Genomic DNA, 27,505 nt, shown 5'->3' on the forward strand with positions numbered 1-27,505 from the left:
CACTGTCCATTGCTGAGAACACAGAACACAACAGTGGCCTTTGTGCCTCCTGTCCACACAAACCAACAAACCCTGGGTTGAGGTCAACAGCCCTCATCCATGGGATCTGCCAGCCTGGATAGGTTAACACCCCTCATCCACCAGATCTGTCAACCTGGGTGGATCAACAGTCCTTGTTCATAGGACCTGCCCGTCTGGGGAGGGGAGGTGGTGGTCACCAGCCCTCGTCCATGAGACCTGCTGACCTGGGCGGTGGGGGGGAGATGGGGCTCAGCAGTGGTTATCCATGGGATCTGCTGACCTGGGTGGGTCAATGGCCCTTTTTAATGGGACCCGCCAACCTTAATCATTAACTACAATCCTCAGTGCCTGCCAACTCAATCTCTGACCTCAGGTGTCTCTGATCTTTGACCACGGAGTGCTTCTATCTGGACTGTGCCCTGCCCTCTAATTCCTCCACATCCCTGTCCCTGAGCCCTAGCCTGACCCACATATCTGTCCCTGAATCCTAATGAATGAACTCATGGTATAATTGGAGATTGGTCGGTATGACTTTTTGGGCATCATTGAGCCGTGGCTGAAAGAAGGTCATAATTGGGAGCTTAACATCAAAGGATATACTTTGTATCAATAGGACAGGCAAGAAGGCATAGGCAGTGGTGTGGCTCTGTTGGTAAGAGATGGAAATACATCTTTAGAAAGAGGTGACAGGGTCATTTGTGGGTGGAGTTAAGAAATTGCAAGGGTGAGAAAACCATTATGGTAATCATATATAGGCCTCCAAATAGTAGCCAAGCTGTGGGGTTGAGATTGCAAAGGGAGCTGGAAAAGACATATAATAAGAATAATGACACAATTTTAATTTTAAAGCCTCCATTACAACTGTGTCATGGACAAAAATGTGGCAGATGGAATACAGTGTTGGGAAATGTATGATAATGCATTTTGGTAAAAGAAACAATAGTGTAGACTATTAACTAAGTGGGGAGAAGTTTCAAACATCAGAGATGCAGAGGGACTTTAGAGTCTTTGTGCAAGACTCCCAGAAGGTTAATTACCGGCTGAGTCTATGGTAAAGAAGGAAAATGCATTGTTGGCATTTATTTCAAGGGGAATAGAATATAAAAGCAAGGAAATAATGCTGAGCTTTTTTAAGACACTTGTCAGGCCGCACTAAGTGTATTGTCAACAGTTTTGGGTCCCAAATCTCAGAATGGATATGTTGTCATTGGAAAGAGTCCAGAGGAGGTCCATGAGGATAATTCCGGAAATAAATGGGGTTAACATATGAGGAGCGTTTGGCAGCTTTGGGTCTGTACTCACTGGAATTTAGAAGAACGCGGGGGGTGGGGGGATCTCATTGAAACCTACAGAACGTTGAAAGGACTAGATAGGGTGAATGTGAAGAGGATGTTTCCTTTGGTGGGAATATCCAGAACTAGAGGGCACAGCCTCAAAACTGAGGGGCGACCCTTTAGAACGGAAGTGGGGTGGGATTTTTTTTAGCCACCGAGTAGACACAGACTCTGGTGGAGGCTAAGTCCATGCATATATTTAAGGTGCAAGTTGATCGTCTCCTGATTGGTCAGCACATCAAAGGATACGACGAGAAGGCAGGTGTATGGGGTTTAGTGAGATCTGGGTTCAGCTATGATGGAATGGCGGAGCAGACTCAATGGGCTGAATGGCCTAATTCTGCTCTTTTGCCTTATGGTCTTATGGATCCGAACTCCCTTCTCTGTCTGCAAAACCATCCTTACAAACCTAAATAAACAACCAATTCAGAGCCACGCCTTGCAGAGACCACAGCTCAGCGCCATCTTGACCAGCTTGTTACTGTGTTATCATGTGTACACATGGGTGAGTTTGTATGTGGCTCGTGCATTTGTGACAGGCTGTGTGCCTATCCGCATGCTTGTGAGTGTGTGGTTGTATGATTTAAGATTCAGGTTTATTTATCAAAGGTATATGGCAACATACAGTGAAATGTGTCATTTGTGTTAACAATGAATACACCCGAGAGATGCCCACAAGAGTTGCCGCACATTCTGATGCCAATATAGTATCCCCACAATGATCAGCAGAACAACAAACAACCACCACAAAAACAAGCTGCATTCCTCCCTGCCACACACACACACACACACACACACACACACACACACACACACACACACACACACACACACACACACACACACACAGCTTTAACCCCAGGACAGAACTCCAGCCTCAGGCCTGCAGACACCCGGCTTTGACTGCGCCAGAGGACTCGCTGGTTGAAAAGCAAAAATTAAGCTGTAGATGATAGAAATCTGAAGTTAAAACTGAATGTGCTGAAAACACTGAACATATCAGGCAGGACCAGTGGAGACGGAAATGGTTAATGTTTCAGACCTTTTCATCAGAGCCTGGAAGAGTAAGCAAATGGACAAATTGTTGTCGCAGAGAAGAGGCGGAGAGAGTGAGAACAAAGGGAATGTTTGAGGTAAAGTGGAGACCAAGAAAATGTGAGTGACGCACATTGGTGTTGGTCGGGAGTGGGTGGTGAAAGCTTGTTAAAGATGTGTAAACAGAGAGAGGAAAGGAGCGAGGGAAATCAGCGCTGGAAATGTTAAATATAGAATACTGCAATTACTGGGTGTTTGAAATAAAAATGAACACTGGAAAGGCTCAACAAATCAGACAGCATCTGTGGAGAGAGAATCACCATCATCATAAAATGCCTGTTACGCTGCTGGCATTTAGGGCAGCAGTGAAGGTCCTCCATCTCTGTCTATCCATAGCTATCTTCTCTATTGCGCCTCAGGTGTTGTTCAAGGTGCTCATTTCTGCCTCTACCCTATGGCACCAAGTTGTTTTTGCTTCAGGCTTCCTTCGTCGTGCCAGTAACTTCCTTTCGGTATTCACTATTGTCAATCATGCAAATCCCAGGAATACCATTGCACACAGCTATAGGATTCTTCATTGCTGTTTCTGCAACAGTTTTGTTTGACCAGACAGGTTGTTAACCCTGAGCTGAACTCCCAAACCTGGAGTACTGGAGGACCACTCTTCGTCTGGCCTCTACCCTTTGACCTGTTTGGCATGGGTGACTCTACTAAGAGCCTTGACTCCAGCCAACATTACTGTCCGGGTCATTGAGGCACGCAAGCCTCCGAACCCTATGACAAAGTTGTGGTCCTCTTGGAAGTGTGGAGAGAGAAAGTAACACACATAAAAGTTGCTGTTGAACACAGCAGGCCAGGCAGCATCTCTAGGAAGAGGTACAGTCGACGTTTCGGGCCGAGACCCTTCGTCAGGAGAGAAAGTAAGCTAAAAGTGAGCTATGATGGCGTGATAGTGTAGCGGTTATCACAATCACTTTTCAGTGCCAGCAGTCACTGCCAGATCAGGGTTTGATTCCTGTTTCTATCTGCAAAGGGCTTGTACTTTCTCCCCATGACCACATGGGATCCCTCCAGGTTCTCCAGTTTCCTCCCGCATTCCAAAGATGTACAGGTTAGGGTTGTTGAGTTGTGGACATGTTATGTTGGCGCCAGTAGTATGGCGACACTGGTGGGCTGCCCCCACAACATTTTATAACTCTGTTAATCAATAACGCAAATTAAACATTTCATTGTATGTTTCAATGTTCATGTGTAACAAATAAAACTAATCTAATATAATCTTCATTGTTACATGGAGAGACTGGGACCTTGTCTGTAAGCTCTTTCATCGTCCTAACAGTAGCAACTCCAAAGTTTCCCACATGCTGCAGTTCCCCACTGCATGGACCATCAGAGGGAGTGCACAATCTTGGCAGTGTTAGCCCTGAAATATGGAAGTTGATTAGTGTATATGTGCTTCATTATCTTCGATGTAAACTTCAGTCTGAATATTATAATAGATAGGATTGAAAGGCCAAGCAAATGGGATTATTCCATAGTGGGTGAATACACAACAGCATTGACCTTGTTGGTTCCATCGGATGCATCTCAGATAGTGTCCAGGCAACCTGTTGTTTTGTATCAAAACAGGTCACCGTTCTTACAGTGCTACTGTTTCTACCGTAAGGAACATCACATGTGGGAGTCATGTATGAGGACCACAAAGATGTAATCCTGAGGCTTTATCAGACATTGAACAGACCACATTTGGAATACTGTGAGCAGTTTTGAGTCCCTTATCTAAGAAAGGATATGTTGGTATTGGAGAGGGTTCAGAGGAGGTTCACGAGAATAATCCAAGGAATGAAAGGGATGATATATGAAGGGCACTTGCTGCCTCTGGATATGTACTCACTGGAGTTTAGAAGAATGAAGGGGGATCTCATTGAAATTTATCGAAAGGTCTAGAGAAACTTGATATGGAGAGGATGTTTCCTATAGTGGGGCAGTCACTAGGACCAGAGGGCATAGACTCAGAATAGAAAGATGTCCCTTTGAAACAGACATGAGGAGGAGTTTATTTGGACAGAGGGTGGTGAATCTGTCAAATTCGTTGTCATAGATGGCTATAGAAGCCAAGTCGTTGAGAATATTTAAAACAGAGGTTGATGAATTCTTGATTAGTAAGGGCATTAGGGTTTATGGGAAGAAGTCAGAAGAATAAGGTTGAAAGGGATAATAAATCAGCTGTGATGGAATGGTGGTCCAGTCTCAACGGGTTGAATGGCCTAATTCTACTCTTATGTCTATGTTATGTCTTGTGTAGTGCTGTAAATGTTGACCATGTGCCCAGGACAGGATTGGAGGGCCTTTCCTAGCTGCCCATCACCTCCCTCTGGTTCCCCTCCACCTCTCCTATCTGATACCTTGTTCTTCAGCCCTTTACCTCTTCCACCTATTTGCCCTCCCCCACCCGCCTGCCTTTACATTCTCATTTAGAAACCCCCAATCAACAGTTCTGTTTGAGAAGTGCAAAGAACGAAGGTATAGTCAACGTGACTTTGTGTTTGACTAACCAATCTTGTAGAATTTTTTGAGAAAGTTACTAGGAAAGTTGATGAAGGCAAGGCAGTGGATGTTGCCTACATGGTTATTAGCAAGGCCTTTGACAAAGTTCCACATGGAAGGCTAGTCCAGAAAATTTTGTCACTTGGCATTCAAGATGAGGTAGTAAATTGGATTAGTGGGAGAGGCCAGAGAGTGGTAGTAGATGGTTTCAATAGACAATAGGTGCAGGAGTAGACCATTCAGCCCTTCGAGCCAGCACCACCATTCACTGTGATCATGGCTGATCATCCACTATCAGTATCCAGTTCCTGCCTTATCCCCATAACCTTTGATTCCGCTATCTTTAAGAGCTCTATCCATCTCTTTTTTGAAAGCATCCAGAGACTTGGCCTCCACAGCCTTCTGGGACAGAGTGTTCCATATATCCACCACTCTCTGGGTGAAAAAGTTTTTCCTCAACTCCGTTCTAAATGGCCTACCCCTAATTCTTAAATTGTGACCTCTGGTTCTGGACTCACCCATCAGTGGGAACATGCTTCCTGCCTGCAGCGTGTCCAATCCCTTAATAATCTTATGTGTTTCAATAAGATCCCCTCTCAGCCTTCTAAATGCCAGAGTATACAAGCCCAGTCGCTCCAATCTTTCGACATATGACAGTCCCACCATCCCGGGAATTAACGTTGTGAACCTATGCTGCAGTCCCTCAATAGCAAGAATGTCTTTCCTCAAATTTGGAGACCAAAACTGCACACAGTACTCCAGGTGTGGTCTCACCAGGGCCCTGTACAGCTGCGGAAGGACCTCTTTGCTCTTATACTCAATTCCCCTTGCTATGAAGGCCAGCATGCCATTAGCTTTCTTCACTGCCTGCTGTACTTGCATGCTTGCTTTCAGTGACTGATGTACAAGAACACCTAGATCTCGCTGTGCTTCCCCTTTTCCTAACTTGACTCCATTTAGATAATAATCTGCCTTCCCGTTCTTACCACCAAAGTGGATAACCTCGCATTTATCCACATTAAACTGCACCTGCCATGCATCTGCCCACTCACCCAGCCTGTCCAAGTCCTCCTCACATTTCACACTGCCACCCAGCTTTGTGTCCTCGGCAAATTTGCTAATGTTACTTATAATTCCCTCATCTAAATCATTAATATATATTGTAAACAGCTGCGGTCCCAGCACTGAACCCTGCGGTACCCCACTGGTCACCGCCTGCCATTCCGAAAGGGACCCGTTAATCTGGCTCTCCCTTGTCCATTTTCATAGTTACATCCTCAAAAAATTCCAGAAGATTAGTCAAGCACGATTTCCCCTTCGTAAATCCATGCTGACTGGGACCAATCCTGTTACTACTATCCAGGTGTGTCGTAATTTCATCTTTTATAATTGACTCCAGCATCTTTCCCACCACCGACGTCAGGCTAACTGGTCTATAATTCCCTGTTTTCTCTCTTCCTCCCTTCTTGAAGAGAGGGACAACATTAGCCACCCTCCAATCCACAGGAACTGGTCCTGAATCTATAGAACATTGGAAAATGATTACCAATGCATCCACGATTTCTAAAGCCACCTCCTTAAGTACCCTGGGATGCAGACCATCAGGTCCCGGGGACTTATCAGCCTTCAGACCCAACAGCCTATCCAACACCATTTCCTGATATAAATTCCTAATATAAATTTCCTTCAATTCATCCATTACCCGAGGTCCTTTGGCCACTATTACATCTGGGAGATTGTTTGTGTCTTCCCTAGTGAAGACAGATCCAAAGTACCTGTTCAACTCGTCTGCCATTTCCTTGTTCCCCATAATAAATTCACCCGCTTCTGTCTTCAAGGGCCCAATTTTGGTCTTAACTATTTTTTTCCTTTTCACATACCTAAAGAAGCTTTTACTATCCTCCTTTATATTCTTGGCTAGTTTACCTTCGTACCTCATTTTTTCTCCACGTATTGCCTTTTTAGTTACCTTCTGTTGCTCTTTAAAAGTTTCCCAATCCTCCGGCTTCCCACTCGCCTTTGCTATGTTTCCTCTCTGACTGGAGGCCTGTGACTAGTGGTGTGCTGCAAGGACCGGTGCTGGGTCCATTGTTTCTGTGCTGTAGTGTTCTATGACTCTTTGAAAGAGTGTTCCAGGTTGACAACCGGTGAAAAGGAGGGAACTGTAGTGCACTATCCAGCCTGTATGGTGTTGTGACTCCAAACCCAGCAACCACAGGCATACTTTATACCCAATTAAATTGGTGCAGAGTGGTGGAGGCAGTGGTCTTTAGTGTAGCTGACCTGGGAATAAAGCTCTGCCTCACTCTGAATTCAATCACGCCACCCCCCCGCCCCCCGCCAATAAATAAAAGAAGCCATTGACAAACATGAGAACATGGGAGATGTCATTCAGTAATTCATTTGGAACAAAGCTTGGGAACAAAGGAAACACTGTGCACAAAGTATAGCTTGATTCCTGACATGAGCTTCCGTTGTGAGGAAGATCTTGTGCTGAGCATTAAAGAATAATGACAGTCCATTTGAGGATTGAACATTAAGTCTCCCACAGCTGGCGTGACTGGGTCCTCTCGAACCTGCGAATTTGGATCACATTTGTCTTGAGCTGAGAGTTACATTTGCAAAGTTATAGTTTACAGTAACATGGTTCCTCAGTAGTGGAGAGTAACCAGGTCATAGCCCTCACTGCAAGGGTGGGGTCAGCACTACCTTCCCCATGACAGGAGGTGTTTTGGGGTTTAGGTTGGCAGACACAACAAATCGCTCCTTTCAAACATGCAGAGCCAGAGGGCAGCTGGACTGCACTGCCAGGAGCTTGGTGGAGGTCACTTCACCTGTAAGTCTGTCACGGTCATCTACTGTATCTGGCGCTCTTGATGTAGCCTCTTCTACGTTGGTGAGGCCCAACGCTGATTGGTGTTCGCTTTATTGAGTACCTTTGCTCTGTTTGCTGCAAAAGGGAGGATCTGAGTGAATATGCAACAGTTGTTTACAACTTCATCAAAAAAGGACAGGTTACACCTGAACCCGAAGGGGACCAATATCCTGGCGGGAAAGTTTAATAGATCTGTTAGAGAGGGTTTAAACTAATTTGCCAGGGGGATGGGAACCGGAATGACAGAGCGGAGGAAGGGGAAAACAGAAATAAATCTAAGATAGTGAGCAGTAAAGATGTCAGGAAAGACAGGCAGGTGATGGGGCAAATTTGTAGCCATTGGGATGAGTTGCAGTGCAAAAAAGTTGCAGTGAAATCAAAGTGAAAAGTACCAAATACTGGTCTTAAGGTGTTATACTTAAATGCACGCAGCATAAGGAATAAAGTGGATGATCTTGTCGTACAGCTACAGATTGGCAGGTATGATATTGTGGCCATCACTGAGACGTGGCTAAAGGATGCATGTCTCTAGGAGCTGAACATCCAAGAATACACGGTGTACTGGAAGGATAGGAAGGTAGGCAGAGGGGGAGGCGTGGTTTTATGGGTAAGAAATGATATTAAATCATTAGAGAGGTGATATAGGATCGGAAGGTGCAGAATCTTTATGGGTTGAGCTAAGAAATTGCAGGGTAAAAGGACCCTGATGGCAGTTATTTATAGGCCTCCAAACAGCTGCAGGGATGTGGACTACAAATTACACCAGGAAATAGAAAAGGCTTGTCAGAAGGGCAGTGTTATGATAATTGTGGGGGATTATAACATGCGAGTGGATTGGGAAAATCAGGTCGGCACTGGATCTCAAGAGAGAGAATTTGTAGAATGTCTACGAGATGGCTGTTTAGAACAGCTTGTTGTTGAGCCCACTAGGGGATCGGCTGTACTGGATTAGGTATTGTGTAATGAACCAGAGGTGATTAGAGAGATTGAGGTGAAGGAACCCTTAGGAGGCAGTGATCATAACATGATTGAGTTCACTGTGAAATTAGAAAAAGAGAAGCCGAAATCTGATGCGTCGGTATTTCAGTGGAGTAAAGGAAATTACAGTGGCATGAGAGAGGAACTGGCCAAAGTTGACTGGAAAGGGACACTGGAGGGAAAGACAGCAGAACAGTAGTGGCAGGAGTTTATGCGAGAAATGAGGAATGTGCAAGACAGGTATATTCCAAAAAAGAAGAAATTTTCGAATGGAAAAAGGATGCAACCATGGTTGACAAGAGAAGTCAAAGCCAAAGTTAAAGCAAAGGAGAGGGCATACAAGGAAACAAAAATTAGTGGGAAGACAGAGGATTGGGAAGTTTTTAAAAAGGAAACTAAGAAGGTCATTAAGAGGGAAAAGATTAACTATGAAAGGAAGCTAGCACATAATATCAAAGAGGATACTAAAAGCTTTTTCAAGTATATAAAGAGTAAAAGACAGGTGAGAGTAGATATAGGACTGATAGAAAATGATGCTGGAGAAATTGTTATGGGAGATAAGGAGATGGCAGAGGAACTGAACAAGTATTTTGCATCAGTCTTCATTGAGGAAGACATCAGCAGTATACCGGACACTCAATGGTGGCAGGGAAGAGAAGTGTGCGCAGTCACAATTACAACAGAGAAAGTACTAAGGAAGCTGAATAGTCTAAAGGTAGATAAATCACCCGGACCAGATGGAGGGAACCCTTGTGTTCTGAAGGAAGTAGCTGTGGAGATTGCAGAGGCATTAGCGATGATCTTTCAAAAGTCAATAGATTCTGGCATGGTTCCGGAGGACTGGAAGATTGCAAATGTCACTCTGCTATTTAAGAAGGGGGCAAGGAAGCAAAAAGGAAATTATAGACCTGTTAGCTTGACATCGGTGGTTGGGAAGTTGTTGGAGTCGATTGTCAAGGATGAGGTTACAGAGTAGCTGGAGGCATATGACAAGATAGGCAGAACTCAGCATGGATTCCTTAAAGGAAAATCCTGCCTGACAAACCTATTACAATTTTTTTGAGGAAACTACCAGTAGACTAGACAAGGGAGATGCAGTGGATGTTGTATATTTGGATTTTCAGAAGGCCTTTGACAAGGTGCCACACATGAGGCTACTTAACAAGATAAGAGCCCATGGAATTACGGGAAAGTTACATACGTGGATAGAGCGTTGGCTGATTGGCAGGAAACAGAGAGTGGGAATAAAGGGATCCTATTCTGGTTGGCTGCCGGTTACCAACGGTGTTCCACAGGGGTCCGTGTTGGGGCCGCTTCTTTTTACATTGTACATCAACGATTTGGATTATGGAATAGATGGCTTTGTGGCTAAGTTTGCTGACGATACAAAGATAGGTGGAGGGGCCGGTAGTGCTGAGGAAACGGAGAGTCTGCAGAGAGACTTGGATAGATTGGAAGAATGGGCAAAGAAGTGACAAATGAAGTACAATGTTGGAAAGTGTATGGTTATGCACTTTGGCAGAAGAAATAAATGGGCAGACTATTATTTAAGTGGGGAAAGAATTCAAAGTTCTGAGATGCAACAGGACTTGGGAGTCCTCGTACAGGATACCCTTAAGGTTAACCTCCAGGTTGAGTCGGTAGTGAAGAAGGCGAATGCAATGTTGGCATTCATTTCTAGAGGAATAGAGTATAGGAGCAGGGATGTGATGTTGAGGCTCTATAAGGCGCTGGTGAGACCTCACTTTGAGTACTGTTGGCAGTTTTGGTCTCCTTATTTAAGAAAGGATGTGCTGACGTTGGAGAGGGTACAGAGCAGATTCACTAGAATGATTCCGGGAATGAGAGGGTTCACATATGAGGAACGTTTGTCTGCTCTTGGACTGTATTCCTTGGAGTTTAGAAGAATGAGGGGAGACCTCATAGAAACATTTTGAATGTTGAAAGGGACGGACAGAGTGGATGTGGCAAAGTTGTTCCCCATGATGGGGGAGTCTAGTACGAGAGGGCATGACTTAAGGATTGTAGGGCACCCATTCAGAACAGAAATGCGAAGAAATTTTTTTAGTCAGAGGGTGGTGAATCTATGGAATTTGAAGCCACGGGCAACAGTGGAGGCCAAGTCATTGGGTGTATTTAAGGCAAAGATTGATAGGTATCTGAGTAGCCAGGGCATCAAAGGTTATGGTGAGAAGGCAGGGGAGTGGGACTAAATGGGAGAATGGATCAGTGCATGATAAAATGGCGGAGCAGACTCGATGGGCCGAATGGCTGACTTCTGCTCCTTTGTCTTATGGTCTTAAAACCTGTGTGGCTTCAAGAACATACCAGACATACCCAATCAAAAGCCATGGATGAACTAGGAAGTTTTTAGTCTGTTAAAGCTGTATCAATGGCATTCAAGACTGGTGATCCAGAATTATACAAGTAATTTAGGTACAACCTAAAACAATTCTGATTGAAGGTAGACCTAATTTCTGATTGATGGAATCGGACACACATCAACTTTGGCAGAGTTTGCAGGCCATTACTTCCTACAAGGCAGAACCTAACATCATGAATGGCAGTAATACTTCACTCCCAGATGAGCTGAACACCTTTTATGTATGCATTGAAAGGTAGAATAAGACTACATCTATGCGGATCCCTGCAGCATCTGGTGACCCTGTGATTTCAGCCTGGGAGGCCAACATCAAAACATCTTTAACACAAAATAATCTGCAGATGCTGTTGTCAAAGGAACACTCACAATGCGCTGGAGGAACTCAGCAGGTCAGTCAGGATCAGTTGAAAAGATTAGTCGACGTTTCGGGCCGAAACCCTTCGTCAGGAGTGAAGGAAGAACTTTGGGGAGGGTTTGAAGAATGCTGGTAGTTGAAAAAAACAGTAATTTTAAAGACAAGGGGGTGGGGGAGGAGAAGCAGGGAGGTGATTGGCAGGAGAACAATGCGAAGTAGTAGAAGGAGGCAGAACTATGAGGGAAGTGATATAAAATAGGGATAGAGGAAGGGAAGAAGAGGGAATTACCGGAAGTTGGAGAATTCTATGTTCATACCAAGGGGCTGGAGACTACCTAGACGGTATATGAGGTGTTGCTGCTCCAACCTGAGTTTAGACTCATCATGGCAGTAGAGGAGGCCATGTATGGACATGTCTGAATGGGAATGGGACAGTCAGGCTTGTGTATCTTTGGGAGGAGGTACAACAGAGTGGTACGGGGTGTGGGAATAACGAGTTTAGCGGCTGAGGATGGAAGGTCTCCGGAGTTGATAAGGGCGGTGATTGTGCGGGAGACAATAGTTTGATGTTTTTTGGTGGGGTCCTGTTCCAGGAGTAAGTAAGAGGAGGTGTCAGAGAGCTGCCATTTGGCCTCAGTGAGGTAGAGGTCCATCCGCCAGACTACTACGGTACCTGGTAACGCATTAAAAGCCTGTGCCAATCAGCTGGGAAGAATGTTCAAAGACATCTTCATTCTCACTACTGTAGTTGGAGGTTCCCATTTGCTTCAAAAAGGTGACAAATCATACCCAGTGCCCAAGAAGAGCAGGGTGATCTGCCTCAACAACTTGTTGCTCAGTGGCATTCACATCCACTGTGATGAAGTGCCCTGAGAGGTTGCTCATGGCCTCTGTCAACTCCCACCTCAGCAAGGACTTGGACCTGCTGCAATTTGTCTATCACCACAACAGGTCTACAGCGGACGTGATCTCACTGACTCTCCGCTCAGCCTGGATCACCTGGACAATAGTAATACTTGTGTCAGGCTGCTGTTTATTGACTGCAGCTCAGTGTTCAACACCATCAAACCCTCAGTTCTAATCAACAAGCTCCTAAACCTGGGCCTCTGTACCTCCCTCTGTAACTTGATTCTTGACTTCCTAATTGGGAGAGCACAGTCTGTGTAGATGAGAAATAACATCACCTTGCTGACAGTCAATACTGGTGCACCTCAAGAATGCATGCTTAGCCTGCTGCTCAACTCTCTCTGCACTCACAACTGTGTGGATAGGCATACTCAAACATCATCTATTATTGACAGAATTTCAGACGGTGACAAGGAGGCATACAGGAGTGAGATAGATCAGCTAGCTGAATGGCGTTGCAGCAACAATCTTGCACTCAACATCAGTAAGACTAAGGAATTGATTGTGGACTTCAGGAAAGGCAAGTCAAAGGAACACACACAAGTCCTCACTGAAGGATTAGAAGTGGAAAGAGTGAGCAATTTCAAGTTCCTGAGTGTCAACATTTCCGAGGATCTATCCTGGGCCCAACATTGATACAAATACAAGTACAAAGAAGGCATGTTTCATTAAGAGTTTGAGAAGAATTGGTGTATGCCACTCATAAATTTCTACTGATGTACCATGGAGAGCACTCTAATGGTTACATCACTGTCTGGTATGGAGGGGCCATTGCACAGGATTGGAAAAAGCTGCGGAAAGTTGTGAACTAAGCCAGTTCCATCAAAGACACTGCTTATTTAATTTATTTGTAGGTTAATATATTTATTGTAGTTTATTGTTTTTATTAATATGTATTGCAATGTATTGCTGCCGCAGAACAACAAATTTCATGTCGAGAAAACTTGCATATGTTGGAAATCCAGAGCGCTGGAGGAACTCAGCAGGCCATGCAGATTCTATGGAAAAAAAGTACAGTCGATGTTTTGGCCAAAAACCCTTTGGCAGGATTCCTCAGCTTTTTTTCTCCAGTCCTGCCAAAAGCTTTCAGCCCGAAACATCGTCTGTAAATTTCATTACATATGCTGATGGTATTAAACCTGATTCAGATTCTCCCTTTGGCCACATGTCAGAGTAGGAAGTCGCATTAAAACATGTCTGTCTGTTGCCTCCTCTATTACCTCATATTCCGTCTGCGTAGCCTCAAATATGACGGCATGAACATTGATTTCTTCAATGTCCAGTAATTTTTCCTCTCTCCTCCTTTCTCTGTTTTTCCACTCCCCATTCTGGTCCCCCTCTCACCGTTTCTCTTCTCACCTGCCCATCACCTCCCTCTCTCTGGTTCCCCTTCCTCCTTCCCTTTTTTCCATGGTCCACTCTCCTCTCCTATCAGATTCCTTTTTCTTTAACCCTTTACCTTTTCCACTTGTCACCTCCCGGCTTCCACCCCCCGCCACGGACTTTACCCCTCACTTGGCTTCACCTATCACTTGTGAACTTGTCCTTCTCCTTCCTGTCCTGCCTCTTCCTTATTCAGGACTTTTCCCTCTTTTCCAGTCCTGATGAAGGGTCTTGGCCTGAAACATCAACTGTTTATTTCCCTCAATGAATGCTGCCTGCCCTGCTGAGTTCCCTCAATGTTTTTGTGTGTGCCAATGGTTGGTGGAGATTCCAGGCTGCTCCCTCTACATCCAGCATTAAATGTAAAGAGAATTCAGACATAGGTGATTTTATGTGATCATGTCCGGAGAGTTGTGAAGATGCTGTTTAGATTAACCTCACTCTGCCCTCGGTCATAGTTCATCCCATTTTTGCTTCTGGCTCGGAGAGGTGTAAATTCCTGTCATCCTATGTTTGAAAATTTATTTCATCAATCGTTCCTCATCCTCTTGCTGTTATTGCAACCCTAGTTATTGAGTTCTCTGCAGAGGAAAATAATTCCAGGCTGTTCATCCTCTGATAGATTCAAATTCAGATATGTTTATTTATCAGATGTACGTAGAAACATAGAGTGAAATGTATTGTTTGTGGTGACAACCTACAACCTAGGGATGTGCTGCGGCAGCTGGCACTGTCATGGTATGCCCACAAAGCTCATCAGAGCAACATAGAATACAACAAGCGGCAGCCGCAAAATAAGCCTGTTCCTCCCATCCACCCACACAAGCAGCATCCAACTCCAAGACAGGTCTCCAGTCTCCAGGCTTTGGCCAGTGGCCTTGGACTTTAAGATTTCCAATTGAGCTTTGAGTTCTGATCTTCGGTATTGACTGATGATGGGACTCCAAATTCCCATCAGGCTCAAACTCTGGGCTCGCTGACTCACTGGCCCTCATGCCTCCTGCTTGCATGGATATCCAATCGCAGGCTGCTGGGACAGTCTATTATCATTTGTCACACGTCTACATTGCTGGCTTTCGAACGCAGAGCAGAGGCCTGACCTCAAACTCTTCCACTTCCATACCCCGAACCCTAACCTGACCTGCAGCTTCCCTCTCTGTCCCCCAAATCTTACCTGCGAATTGAAAGAACAGCCAAGTCTGAACCACATTCTTGGTGGAGACTGTAGCTCAGTGCCTCCTTGTAATCACTCCATCTTGAGAGCTTCATATGCTTCAAGTAAATCAGTTCCCAGTCTCCTGTGATCTGAGACAGCCTCGGCTGGGGTATCCTTTTCTCATTTTGTAACTCTCCTGCACAGTGGTTGTTATAAACCTCTGATGAGGACCAGAATCGAACTTTTCAGTCCGATAATTCTTCTGTTGCTTTGCCGAAATGTCTATGCCTTTCATTAGCTCTGTTCCTATCCCCTCCAGCACAGCCTGACACGGAGTATTCCCATAGGTTAATGAACAGTGGGAGTATGGATTATATGTAAAACATTGAACACTACGCCACAGTACAGGGCCTTCGGCTCGTGATGCTGTGCCAGGTATTTAACCTACTCCAACTTCAATCTAAGTTCAGGTTCATGTTTAATTGTCATTCAACTATACACGTGTATATAGCTAAAGGAAGTAGCATTCCTCTGGGGCCAAGATGCAAAACACATTACATATAGTTGCACAGAGCACATACAGTTACAATAGCACATACAGTCATAAAATAATATTAGTGCGAGTCATTGAGTGACATGTCCTAAAGATTGTTGATGCACAGGATATTGGCATAGAGCCACATCCCTGCAAGGACAAGTGTGCAGAAGTTCCTCATCTCTTGAACTACCAAAAAAGGCAATCCAGCTTGTCTTTCAGGGAGCGAACATGGACAGCCCCCAACCTGGCACCAATTCTGGTGCATCCACTGTGTCTCTGTTCTCTCCCGTATCGCCTCTGGGTGAAGCCATGGCATGAGGACCTAGTCCTTGGACATGGAGTCTGGTGCCTCTGTTCTGTGGTATAAACAGGTGATGTCACAGCGTGAGGACCTGCTCCACCCAACCACCAAGGCCACACAGCTCCTGTGCCGTCAGTCTCCACAATAAACCAATGAACCGGACTTGCAGTACTTTGAATTACCAAAGCCCGATGGCTACACATAGCTTATACATTTTTTTAAAATCTCTGTGCTTACTTAAGGGTCCCGAATGTATCTTCTTCTACTCCCACCCCTGGCAGCATGTTCCACTCACCTACCATCCTCTGTGTGAAAACCTATCTCTGACATACCCTCTCTGCTTTTTTGCGATCAGTTTGAAATTATGCCCTGTCATATTAGCTATTTCTGCCCTGGGGAAAATGTCTCTGGCTGCACCTCTATCAAATCACCTCTTATTTTCCTTTCCATGAAGAAAAGCCCTAGCTTGCTCATCCTATCTTTATAAGACATGCTCTCTAATACAGGCAGCATCCTGGTAAATCTCCTCTATACTGTCTTTATAGCTTTCAAATCCTTCCTATAATCCTTCCAGAAATGAACACAATATCCCAAGTGTGGTCTAAACAGAGTTTTATAGAGCTGCAACATTACCTTACAGAGATTGAACTCAATCCCCCGACTATTGAAGTCCAGCACATCATACACCTTCTTAACCACCCTATCAAATAGCACAGCAACTTTGAGGGATCAATGGACATGGTCCCCAAGATCCCTCTTCCACACTTTTAACTATCCTGCCTTTAACCCTGCGCTCTGACTTCAAGTTCAACTCTCCAAAGTGAATCACTTCACGCTTTTCCAAATTGAACTCCATCTGCCACTTCTCAGCCCAGCTGTGCCTCCTGCCATGGTTCTTTTGTAAGCTATGACAGCCTTCATATGTCAGGTTCAGATTCAGTTTTATTTATCAGCAGTAGATTGGAACATACAGTGAAATGTGTCATTTGTGTTAACAGCCAATACAACTTAAGGACGTGCTGGGGGAATCCTGCAAGTGTCACCACACGTTCCGACGCAAACATAGACTGCCCACCAGCAACAACAACTGAACAAAAACAACAATCAATAAATAAGCCCCTTTCCTCCAACCCACTCACCAAACACCAGGCTTCCAACTGGTGGACTGGCTACCTCCAGGCCTCAGCCTTCTACACTCTTCACAACACCACCAACCTTTGTTTCATTTGCAAACTTCCACTTGTAAAAGTCACAAATAGCAGAAATCCCAGAACAGATCCCCATGGGATGCCACTGGTCAGCACCAGGCTGTGCCGTCTGCTGCTCCCACTCAGTTTCTCACAGGGAATGCCTGTTTCAGGAGCAGTCGATCCCATTGCACCCGCATTCAGCTGGGGCTGCTGCCTAAGTCTTTGTCTTTGGTCACCCAATGACGACGGAGTTTTTGCAGCAACTCAGGTTCAATTGCTGCTGCTGTCTTTAAGGAGTTTGTACCTTCTCCCTGTGATTGTGTGGGTTTCTTCCAGCTGGTCTGGGTTCTTCCCGCATCCCAGAAGCGTCCATGTTAGTAGGTTAATTGGTCCCATGGATATAACTGGGCAGCTCAGGCTCATTGAGCCAGAACGGCCTGTTATTCTGTTGTATTTCTGATGATAAATAAAATTTTCCTTATTTGGCCCATATCCCTCTAAACCAGGGGTTCCTAACACTTTTTATGCCATAGTTGTGAACTCCTATTTTATGTCATGGGCCCCAAGTTGGGAACCCCTGACCTTCCATGTACCCATTCAATTGCCTATCCAAGAGCAGGATGGTAACATAGTGGTTAGTATAGCTTTACAGCAGTGGCAATCATGGCAATCGCCAGTCCTGGTTCAATTCCTGCCACTGCCTTTAAGGAGTTTGTACATTCTCCCCATAAATACATAGGTGTCCTCTGGGTCCTCCAAATTCCTCTCACACAACAAAGGTTAGGATTAGAAAGTTGTGGGAATGCTATGTTGGCACCAGAAGCATGGCAACACTTATGGGTTACCCAGCACATCCTCGGACTTCGTTGGTTGTAGATGCAATCAATGTATTTCGCTGTATATTTCAATTTACATGTGACAAATACCATGAAGCTAATCTTTATCTTAATCTTTAGATGTACATGATACATGGGCAGCCATTGGCTTTTTTCCCCAGGGTGGAAATAGATAATATAAGCGTGCATAATTTTAAGGTGATTGGAAGAAAGTGTAATGGGGGATATCAGAGGTAGGTTTTTTTTTACACAGACTGTGCTGGGTGCATGCGAAAGATGGCAGTAGAGACAGATACATTAGGGGATTGAAAAGGTGCTTGGATAGGCACATGAAAGAAAGGTGGAGGGTTATTTGGGAGGGAAGAGTTAGATGGATTTTAGATTAGGTTAAGTGGTCTGCTGTAAATGGGCTGTACCCCAACTGGTGATTGTTGGCTATAGTATTCTGTGTCCTATGTTAATGTATCTATGCTCTTGTCTGCAGATTACTGGAGGAGAAGCGAATTGAGATCAGCAGTCAGGCCAACAAGTTGCGGAATGGTTTGTCCAAAATCGATGACACTCGGGATAAGGTGGAGGTGATGTCCGTCGAGCTGGAGCAGGCAAAGGTGAAAGTAGCCGAGTTCCAGAAGCAATGTGAGGAGTACCTGGTGATCATTGTACAGCAGAAGCGTGAGGCTGATGAGCAGCAGAAGGTAGGGCCACAGAGCCCATCCCCTCCATTGTACACCACCCCACGGCGAGGCATGCTGATCCTCCAATTTCCACTCACCTCCCTTCAGCAACATTCCTTCAGCTTTGTGTCCCTTTATTAGTACAGTACACCTGCTCATTAATGCAAATATCTACTTAGTCAATCACGTAGCAGCAACTCAATGCATAAAGCATGCAGACATGGTCAAGAGGTTTAGTTGTTATTTAGACCAAACATTAGAAATGTGATCTAAGTGACTTTGATTGTGGGGTGATTGTTGCTGCCAGGCAGGGTAGTTTGATTATTTCAGAAACTAATCTCCTGGGATTTTCACACACAACAGAGTTGATAGAGAATTGTGTGAGAAACAAAAAACATCCAGTAAGTGGCAGTTCTGTTGGTGAATGAGGGAGGTCAGAGAGGGTGACAGTAACTCAAATAACCACACATTTCAATAGTGGTGTGCAGAAGGACATCTCTGAAGCACAACATGTGAACCTTTTCGTGGGTGGCTACAGCAGCAGAAGAGCACACCGGGTTCCACTCTTGTACCGAATAAAGTGGCCACTGAATGCATACAGGTGATTATATAAAAATACAAACAAGTATAGGAATGATAAACTATAAGACAAAACAATTCGACACACCAGTCCAATAGTGCCTTCAAATGCCTTGTCATACCTCTTGAACTCCCTTAATCTTCTCTCTTTGCACTTTTTCCAAGGAACTATTTATTACCAGTTTACTTTTACCTTTCACCGAAAGGGTTGAGCTCCACCTGATATCTCTCCAGGCCCTTCAACTCAGTGCTGATGAAGAGTCTTGGCCTGAAATGTTGATCGTTTATTCCTCTCCATAGATACTACCTGACCTGCTGAGTTCCTCCAGCATTTTATGTGTGTTGTTCTGGATTTCCAGCATCTGCAGAATCTCTCGTGTTTATGAAACCTCGTTGGCTCTCTGAGTCAGTGTCCATTTCATCCTCAGGTTTATGAGCTATCTACTCGGTGTGCAGAGTGCTCCATCAGATAGGGCTGTTGGTGCTTCTCAAATGCAGATTCAGATTTATTTATCACAAGTATATGGAAACAGACATTGAAGTGTATTGCTTCTGTTACTAGCTAAACCAATCTGAGGATGTGCTGGGGCAGGTCTCAAGTTGCTAAACATTCTGGCACCAAAATGGCATGCCCACAAGGTTCAGCAGAACAACTACAAGCAACAAAACAATAACAGCAAAACAAGCCCTTTTCCTACCCCTCACCCTGTCCTCCAACTCCAGGACACATGTCCAGTCTCCAGCCTCTAACCTCCAGTTTCTAGGCATCGGCCATCCAGTTAAACCACTTTCCAAATGTTTTAATATTCTGTGACCTTTTTCCACCTCTGTTCGATTTCACTTTGTGCATTGATGTTAGTTCCCTGGCTCCTGTACAAGGAAGCCATTCAATGGTCTGATAACAGTGAGATGTAAGCTGTCCTTGAGCCTGGTGGTACGAGTGGTACGTGCTTTTGCAACTGCTGCCCGATGGGAGAGAGGAGAACAGACAATGACTGGGGTAGGTGGGGTCTTTGATTCTGCTGGCTGCTTTACCAAGGCAGCAAGACGTGTAGACAGAGTCGGTGGAGGGGAGGCAGGTTTCTGTGACATGGTAATGATGGGGTAGTTATTCCTCTCACACTCCTGGGACATATCAAGATTCCATTTCTGAGGTCTTTGCAAACTTGTGCCCATTTGTAACATAGCATACCTACGTGTCTTGACTAGAATCAGCTGCCATGGAAGGCGAGCACCAGGGTGTGTCTCTTCCTTCACTGACTGTTGTGCTTGTGGCCCAACTGAGTGTTTCTGTCCACACAGACTGTCAGCTCCCACAGTGAGAAGATCGCAGCAGAAGAAATCAAGTGCAAAGTGATGGCAGAAGGAGCCCAGAAGGAACTGGACGAGGCCTTGCCGGCATTGCAGGATGCCATGAGGGTATGAAATTGGAGATGGTGATCTGTGACTCACTCACATCCTTAGGTCGAACATGATCTTGCTGTCATCTCTGAGCAAAAGATTGAGAGTTCCAGGGTCTCCTGCATTAATGGTGCTGAGCTGTGTGTGAAGGGCAGGTCATGAGACCTGGCTTTTCACACAGTGTGCTCACATGGCCGATTGATAACCAAATGGTTGATCAGGACTTGGCTGTATTCAGTGCAGGACAAGCCCTTGGATGTAGAACCTTACACAAAACATAAGACATGTCAGCCAGGGAGTGTAATCTACAGTTTGTTACTCAACAGCAGAGGTAGAAGAACATGGGTCATTTTCACAACTCTTTACTGTTGTTATAGTCCCATCCGAGCAAGCACCACTGAGCATTCATTGCCTGTGACAAAAAGCATCCCAATCAGCCCTACTGTTCCGATCCATCCCGACCACATCTCTATTTAACGGCCACGCACGTCTACACCACCCTGGTGTACACTCCATCCCTGCCGCACCTGTCAGTATCCATCATCCTTTTCATTCCCAACTACCCCTCTCTGCCCCTGCCATCCACTCCATTGTCACTACCCTCTCCGTCCGCATCGTTCACCCCATCGTCACCAAACTTCCCAGTCCCTACCATCCACTCCGTCATCACCAACCCTCTCCATCCCCAATGTCCATTCCAACCTCACCAACCCTCTCCATCCCTAATGTGTTCACTCCAACCTCACCAACCCTCTCTGTCCCCACCGTCCAAACCATCCTCTCTGTCCTCACCGTCCACTGCACCCTCTCCGTCCCCACCGTCCACTCCATCCTCTCTGTTCCCACCGTCCACTCCACCCTCTCCGTCCCCACCGTCCACTCCACCCTCTCTGTCCCCAATGTCCACTCCACCCTCTCCGTCCCCAATGTCCACCCTCTCCATCCCCACCGTCCACCCCACCCTCTCTGTCCCCAATGTCCTCCCTCTCTGTCCCCACCGTCCAAACCATCCTCTCTGTCCTCACCGTCCACCCCATCCTCTCTTTCCCCACCGTCCACCCCACCCTCTCTGTTCCCAATGTCCACTCCACCCTCTCCGTCCCCACTGTCCACTCCACCCCACCGTCCACTCCATCCCCTCTGTCCCCAATGTCCACTCCACCCTCTTTGTCCCCACGGTCCACCCCATCCTCTCTGTCCCCACCGTCCACTCCATCCTCTCCGTCCCCACCGTCCACCCCATCCTCTCCGTCCCCAAAGTCCACTCCACTCTCTCTGTCCCCACCGTCCAAACCATCCTCTCTGACCTCACCGTCCATCCCATCCTCTCTTTCCCCACCGTCCACCCCACCCTCTCTGTCCCCACCGTCCACTGCACCCTCTCCGTCCCCACCGTCCACTCCATCCTCTCTGTCCCCAATGTCCACTGCACCCTCTCCGTCCCCACCGTCCACTCCATCCTCTCTGTCCCCACCGTCCACCCCACCCTCTCCGTCCCCACCGTCCACCCCACCCTCTCTGTCCCCACCGTCCACTCCATCCTCTCTGTCCCCACCGTCCACTCCACCCTCTCCGTCCTCACCGTCCACCCCACCCTCTCCATCCCCACCGTCCACCCCATCCCCTCCATCCCCAAAGTCCACTCCACTCTCTCTGTCCCCACCGTCCACTCCACCCTCTCTGTCCCCACCGCCCACTCCATCCTCTCTGTCCCCAATGGCCACTCCATCCGCTCTGTCCCCATCCTCCACTCCACCCTCTCCGTCCTCACTGTCCACTCCATCCTCTCTGTCCCCAATGTCCACTCCATCCTCTCTGTCCCCATCGTCCACTGCACTCTCTCCATCCCCACCGTCCACTCCATCCTCTCTGTCCCCAATGTCCACTCCATCCTCCCTGTCCCCACTGTCCACCCCACACTCTCCGTTCCCACCGTCCACTCCACCCTCTCCGTCCCCACCGTCCACCCTACCCTCTCTGTCCCCACCGTCCACTCCATCCTCTCCATCCCCACCGTCCACCCCACCCTCTCCATCCCCACCGTCCACCCCATGCTCTCCGTCCCCACTGTCTGCACCACCCCCTCTGTCCGCACCATCCACCCCATCCTCTCTGTCCCCACCGTCCTCTCCATCCTCTCTGTCCCCACCGTCCACTCTGCCACCTGACCAACACTCTCTGTCCCCATTGTTCATTCAATCATCACTGACCCTTTCTGTCCTGCCCATCCATCATCACTGACTCTCCCCATCTCCACCGTCCACTCCATCATCAGAAATCCTCTCTGTCATATCTGGCCACTCCATCATTTCCATCCCCACTGCCCACTCCATCATCACACATCCTTTCAGTCTTCATAATCCCACTCTGTTCTTACCACCCCTCTTTGTCCCTACTATCCCTTCCAATCCCCTCTGTCCCACTCAGTCCTCACCTCCAATCTGCATGCTGTCAGCTCCTGTCCATCCCCAACACCCCTCTTTGTCCCCACTCATCCGGGAATTTATTACTTTCCAGTAACGATTCAGTACCTTTCTTAACTGTACTTTGACATCTTTTGCACAGCCTGGTCTAACTCTCAACCTATGATGCTAGCTTGTCCTCCTCTGCTCCCCTGTGTTCTTTCTGTGGGCTCCCTTCCATCGTGTTCAGGGGTCATTGACCTCTTCCTCTGTTCAGGCATGATTTGGGTTATCAACCTGTGATTAAACCTTGCAGCCCCCCCCCCCCCGCCCCATATCTTGGCTCTGGGATCCATCCTGTCAACTACAATCCCACCTGATCTGGACCCCTTCACACCCCGGATAAATACCTCAGATTCCTACGGTAGTCAGATTCGACAGCTTTCCTACCGTAGCCCACAACTGGACAGTATGCATCCATTATTTCTGTTAGCTCCCTGACATTTATCTTTAAGGGTTAAGACTGTGCAACACTACAGCACAGTACACTAGTTTCGGCTCACAATTTTGTATCAATCTTTTAACCTAACCTTTCCATCTCCATAGCCCTCCATTTTTCTATCATTCATGTGCCTATCTAAGAGTTTCTTAAGTGTCCCTAATATATCTGTCTCTGCCACCACTCCTGGCTGCACGTTCCACCCGCCCACCAGGCTCTGTGTAAAATATTTACCTCTGACATCTCCTCTATATTTTCTTCCATCACCTTAAAATTATGTCCAAGTGGTCATACATTTAAACTATTAGCCATTATTGCCATAGGGAAAAGGTCTCTGGCTCTTCACCCTATGTACGCCTCTAAACATCCGGTACACCTCTATCAAGTCACCTCTCATCCTCCTTCACTGCAGATAGAAGATTCCAAGCTCCCTCATAAGACAGGATCTCTAATCAGGGGAGCATCTTGGTAAATCTCCTTTGTGCTCTCTAAAGCTTCCACGTCCTTCCTGTAATGAGACGACCAAACTGAACACGATATTCCATGTGTGATCTAACCAGGGTTGTGTAGAGTTGCAATATTACCTCACAGCTCTGGAACACCACCCGCCAACTAATAAAAACCAGCACACCATACACCACCTTAACAACCCAATCAACTTGCATGGCATCTTTGAGGGATCTATGGCCATGGATCCCCAAGATCCCTTTGTACCTCTGCACTGCTGAGAATCCTGTTTCCGTCTCCGTCTCCATCTCCATCTCTCTCTGTATTCCTTGTACCATGCCACTGGTGTTGATCTCTCTCTCTCTCTCTCTCTCTCTCTCTCTCTCTCTCTCTCTCAATTCCAGGCTCTGGAGTCATTGAATAAGAAGGACATGACAGAGATCAAATCGTATGGACGTCCACCCGTCCTGGTCGAGACAGTGATGCAGGCTGTCATGATCCTCCGAGGCTCGGAGCCCACTTGGGCTGAGGCAAAGAAGGAGCTGGGTAAAAGGCCAGAGAATGGCGACGGGATCGCTGTGAGGTGATGTCGTGTGGTTTCCACATTACTTACTGCAGCAGACAGAGAGAGAAGGTGACCTCAGGATTCCCGATCATGTGGAAATGGCCCAGTGCTCATTGGATCGGGGTGCCGAAAGCAATCACAATGTGTCGGCACAGGGACTGCTCATTGAGTCAGGTTGCCGGGATCATTAGCCAGATTGGAGTGTGGGGACGGGTCATGAGGTTTCAGGGACTGCTCGTTGAGTCAGGTTGCTGGGATCATTAGCCAGATTGGAGTGTGGGGACGGGTCATGAGGTTTCAGGGACTGCTCGTTGAGTCAGGTTGCCGGGATCATTAGCCAGATTGGAGTGTGGGGACGGGTCATGAGGTTTCAGGGACTGCTCGTTGAGTCAGGTTGCCGGGATCATTAGCCAGATTGGAGTGTGGGGACGGGTCATGAGGTTTCAGGGACTGGTTGTTGAGTCAGGTTGCCGGGATCATTAGCCAGATTGGAGTGTGGGGACGGGTCATGAGGTTTCAGGGACTGGTCGTTGAGTCAGGTTGCCGGGATCATTAGCCAGATTGGAGTGTGGGGACAGGTCATGAGGTTTCAGGGACTGGTCACTGCCTCCAGATGCGGAAACCAGTCGGTCGTTGGTCAAGGCATGGTGATCAGTAATTGAATATCGGTGCAGGGATCAGTCACAGGAACTGAGCATGCAGACCGGTCTCAGTGTCAGGTCACATGGACCAGTCACCGGGGCTTGTCATGAGGTGTCGGTGTGCGAACCGGTGGTCACAGGTTGGGGCGTGCAAGGACCAGTGGTCTCCGGGTTTGGGTGGTGATGGATGGTCACTACATTTTGATGGGACAGATGAACTTTGGACTTTGCTGATTACTGAAAATGTTCAGGTATTGGACATGACAAAAAGGTTTGATTTTTGATCAGGAACTCTTGCTTTGTAGGTGAGCCAAACTTCATCAAACAGCTGATAAACTTTGATAAAGACAATATTTCAGATAAAGTGTTGAAAAAGATTGGGACATACTGTGCACAGCCCGACTTCCAGCCAGAAATTGTGGGACGGGTGTCTGTGGCAGCCAAGTCCCTCTGCATGTGGGTTCTCGCCATGGAGGTAAGTTTTCATCGACCACCCCGTACTTCCTGTTTCTCCTCACTGTTTACTCCGATTTCACTCCCTTCCCTCGACCTTTCATCCTGGCATCCTGGCCTTTGGGAAGCTTGGTTTCTCATTTTATCTCCCTGCTGTTCTTTCCCACCTCATCTCTCTCTCTATTTTAACAACATTACTAATAAACAATTATTTCAGAAGGATAAATTAAATTTTTTTTCAAACATGAAATGATTGGAATCAGGTGTATTCTCACTGACGTGTCATGAAGTGTATGGCTTTGTGGCAGCAGTACAAGGCAATTCATAAGAAATTACTACATAAAGAATTACAATAAGAAAAAGCATTTCACAACATATATTGTATACATTTCTCTGACATTAAAATGTACCTTTGAAACTTTACGTTGCTGTGCAGAAGTCTGAGGCACGTACAGTACATATAGCGAGGGTGCCTAAGATTTTTTACACAGTACTGTAGTAATTTTATGTAATTTATTTAGAAAAACACATTTCACGACATGTGAGTGATGATCAACCTGATTCTGATATTGTGGACTGAGAGTGGGAAGGGGGCAGGAAGAAGGGAATCGGAGTTGGGAACCAATTGTTTGGAATCAAATGGCCTCACCTAGTGTGTCAAGGCTGGGTCACCCCCACCCCTGGCCCTGGCAACCTTCCCCTTCTCTGCCACTTGTCCCACACCCCTCCCATGGTGCTCCAGCCTCACCATTTGGATTTACAAACTAGTACTCCAGTCCACGTTGAGAAATATAGTACTTTGCAAAAGTCTTGGGCACTTTAGCTATATATATGTGCCTAAGACCTTTGCACAGGACTGCATTTTTAAAAAAAAAATTAAGTAAGTAGAGCAAAAATGGAGTTGGGCCAGCTGGTGGTGTAGTGCCCAGCAATCTACTTCCATATCTTGCCATGAAAATCCTATGGACTCTATGGTCCATGAGGTCACAAAGAGTCAGTCTCGACTTAACAACTGAACAGCAACAAAGAGCAAAAATAGTGAAGTAGCGTTCATAGGTTCATTGTCTGTTCAGAAATCTGATGGTGCAGGGGAAGAAGCTGGTACTAAAACATTGAGTGTGTGTCTTCAGGCTCCTGTATTACCTTATGATATAAGACCATATGACTGAGAAACAGAATTAGGCCATTCAGCCTATATATTAGCTTACATGTGGTTCTAAGCTGATTGGACTGCAGATGACACCATAATTAGTCCTATAGTGAGCAGTGAAGAAAGTTGTCCAAGGTTACAACAGGATTTAGATCAGCAGATCAGATTTAGATGCAGTTCCAGAAGGAATCATCAAATATTCCCATTTTCCGCTACTACAGTTGAAATCCACAGTCACAGCCATGAGTATTCAGTAAGCAACATGATTTAAAAATCCTATTGATCCTCAAAATCTGCAGACACTGGACTGCAGCCATGAGTGTAGTTTCCCTTTGAGAAAAAGGAAATGGGGACAGTGTGCTGGAATGCAAATAAGATTGAAACACAGAGTCCTTAGCCCCCTCCCCCCACTCACACAGAGTCCTTAGAGCCCCTCCCACTCACACAGAGCCATTAGATCCCCCCTACTCACACAGAGTCCTTAGAGCCCTTCTCCACTCCCTGCTATCCTACTGATGAATGTACAGTCTCTAAAAATAAAATTAAAGACGTCAGGGCAAAATTACAGTATCAGTGGGACATCAGGAACTGTTGTGTACTTTGCTTCACTGAAACATGGCTCACTAACTCCCGCCATTTTGGAGCAGCGCTGCAGGCTAAGGGCTTCACCATCCACTGCAAAGACAGAACAGCCTGTTCTTGGCAAATTTTTCTACAGAAGTGGTTTGCCATTGCCTTCTTCTGGCAGTGTTTTTACAAGATGGGTGACCCCAGCCATTATCGCCATTATCAATACTCTTCAGAGATTGTCTGCCTGGTGTCAGTGGTCTCATAACCAGGACTTGTGATCCGCACT

The 27,505-nt window shown here is 46.4% G+C and overlaps 1 protein-coding gene across 1 annotated transcript in view; it reads left to right on the plus strand.

The window, feature by feature from the left end:
* dnah2 (dynein, axonemal, heavy chain 2) overlaps positions 1–27,505 on the plus strand; it is a 609,335-nt gene that overhangs the window by 420,423 nt on the left and 161,407 nt on the right. Inside the window, exons 61-64 of the mRNA XM_072258532.1 lie at positions 18,323–18,533; positions 20,394–20,510; positions 24,245–24,386; positions 25,352–25,521. Coding sequence (XP_072114633.1) covers positions 18,323–18,533; positions 20,394–20,510; positions 24,245–24,386; positions 25,352–25,521 — 640 coding nt within the window. The remainder of the gene's footprint in view (positions 1–18,322; positions 18,534–20,393; positions 20,511–24,244; positions 24,387–25,351; positions 25,522–27,505) is intronic.

Source organism: Mobula birostris, chromosome 5 (assembly GCF_030028105.1).
Source record: "Mobula birostris isolate sMobBir1 chromosome 5, sMobBir1.hap1, whole genome shotgun sequence".
Lineage (NCBI taxonomy): Eukaryota > Metazoa > Chordata > Chondrichthyes > Myliobatiformes > Myliobatidae > Mobula > Mobula birostris.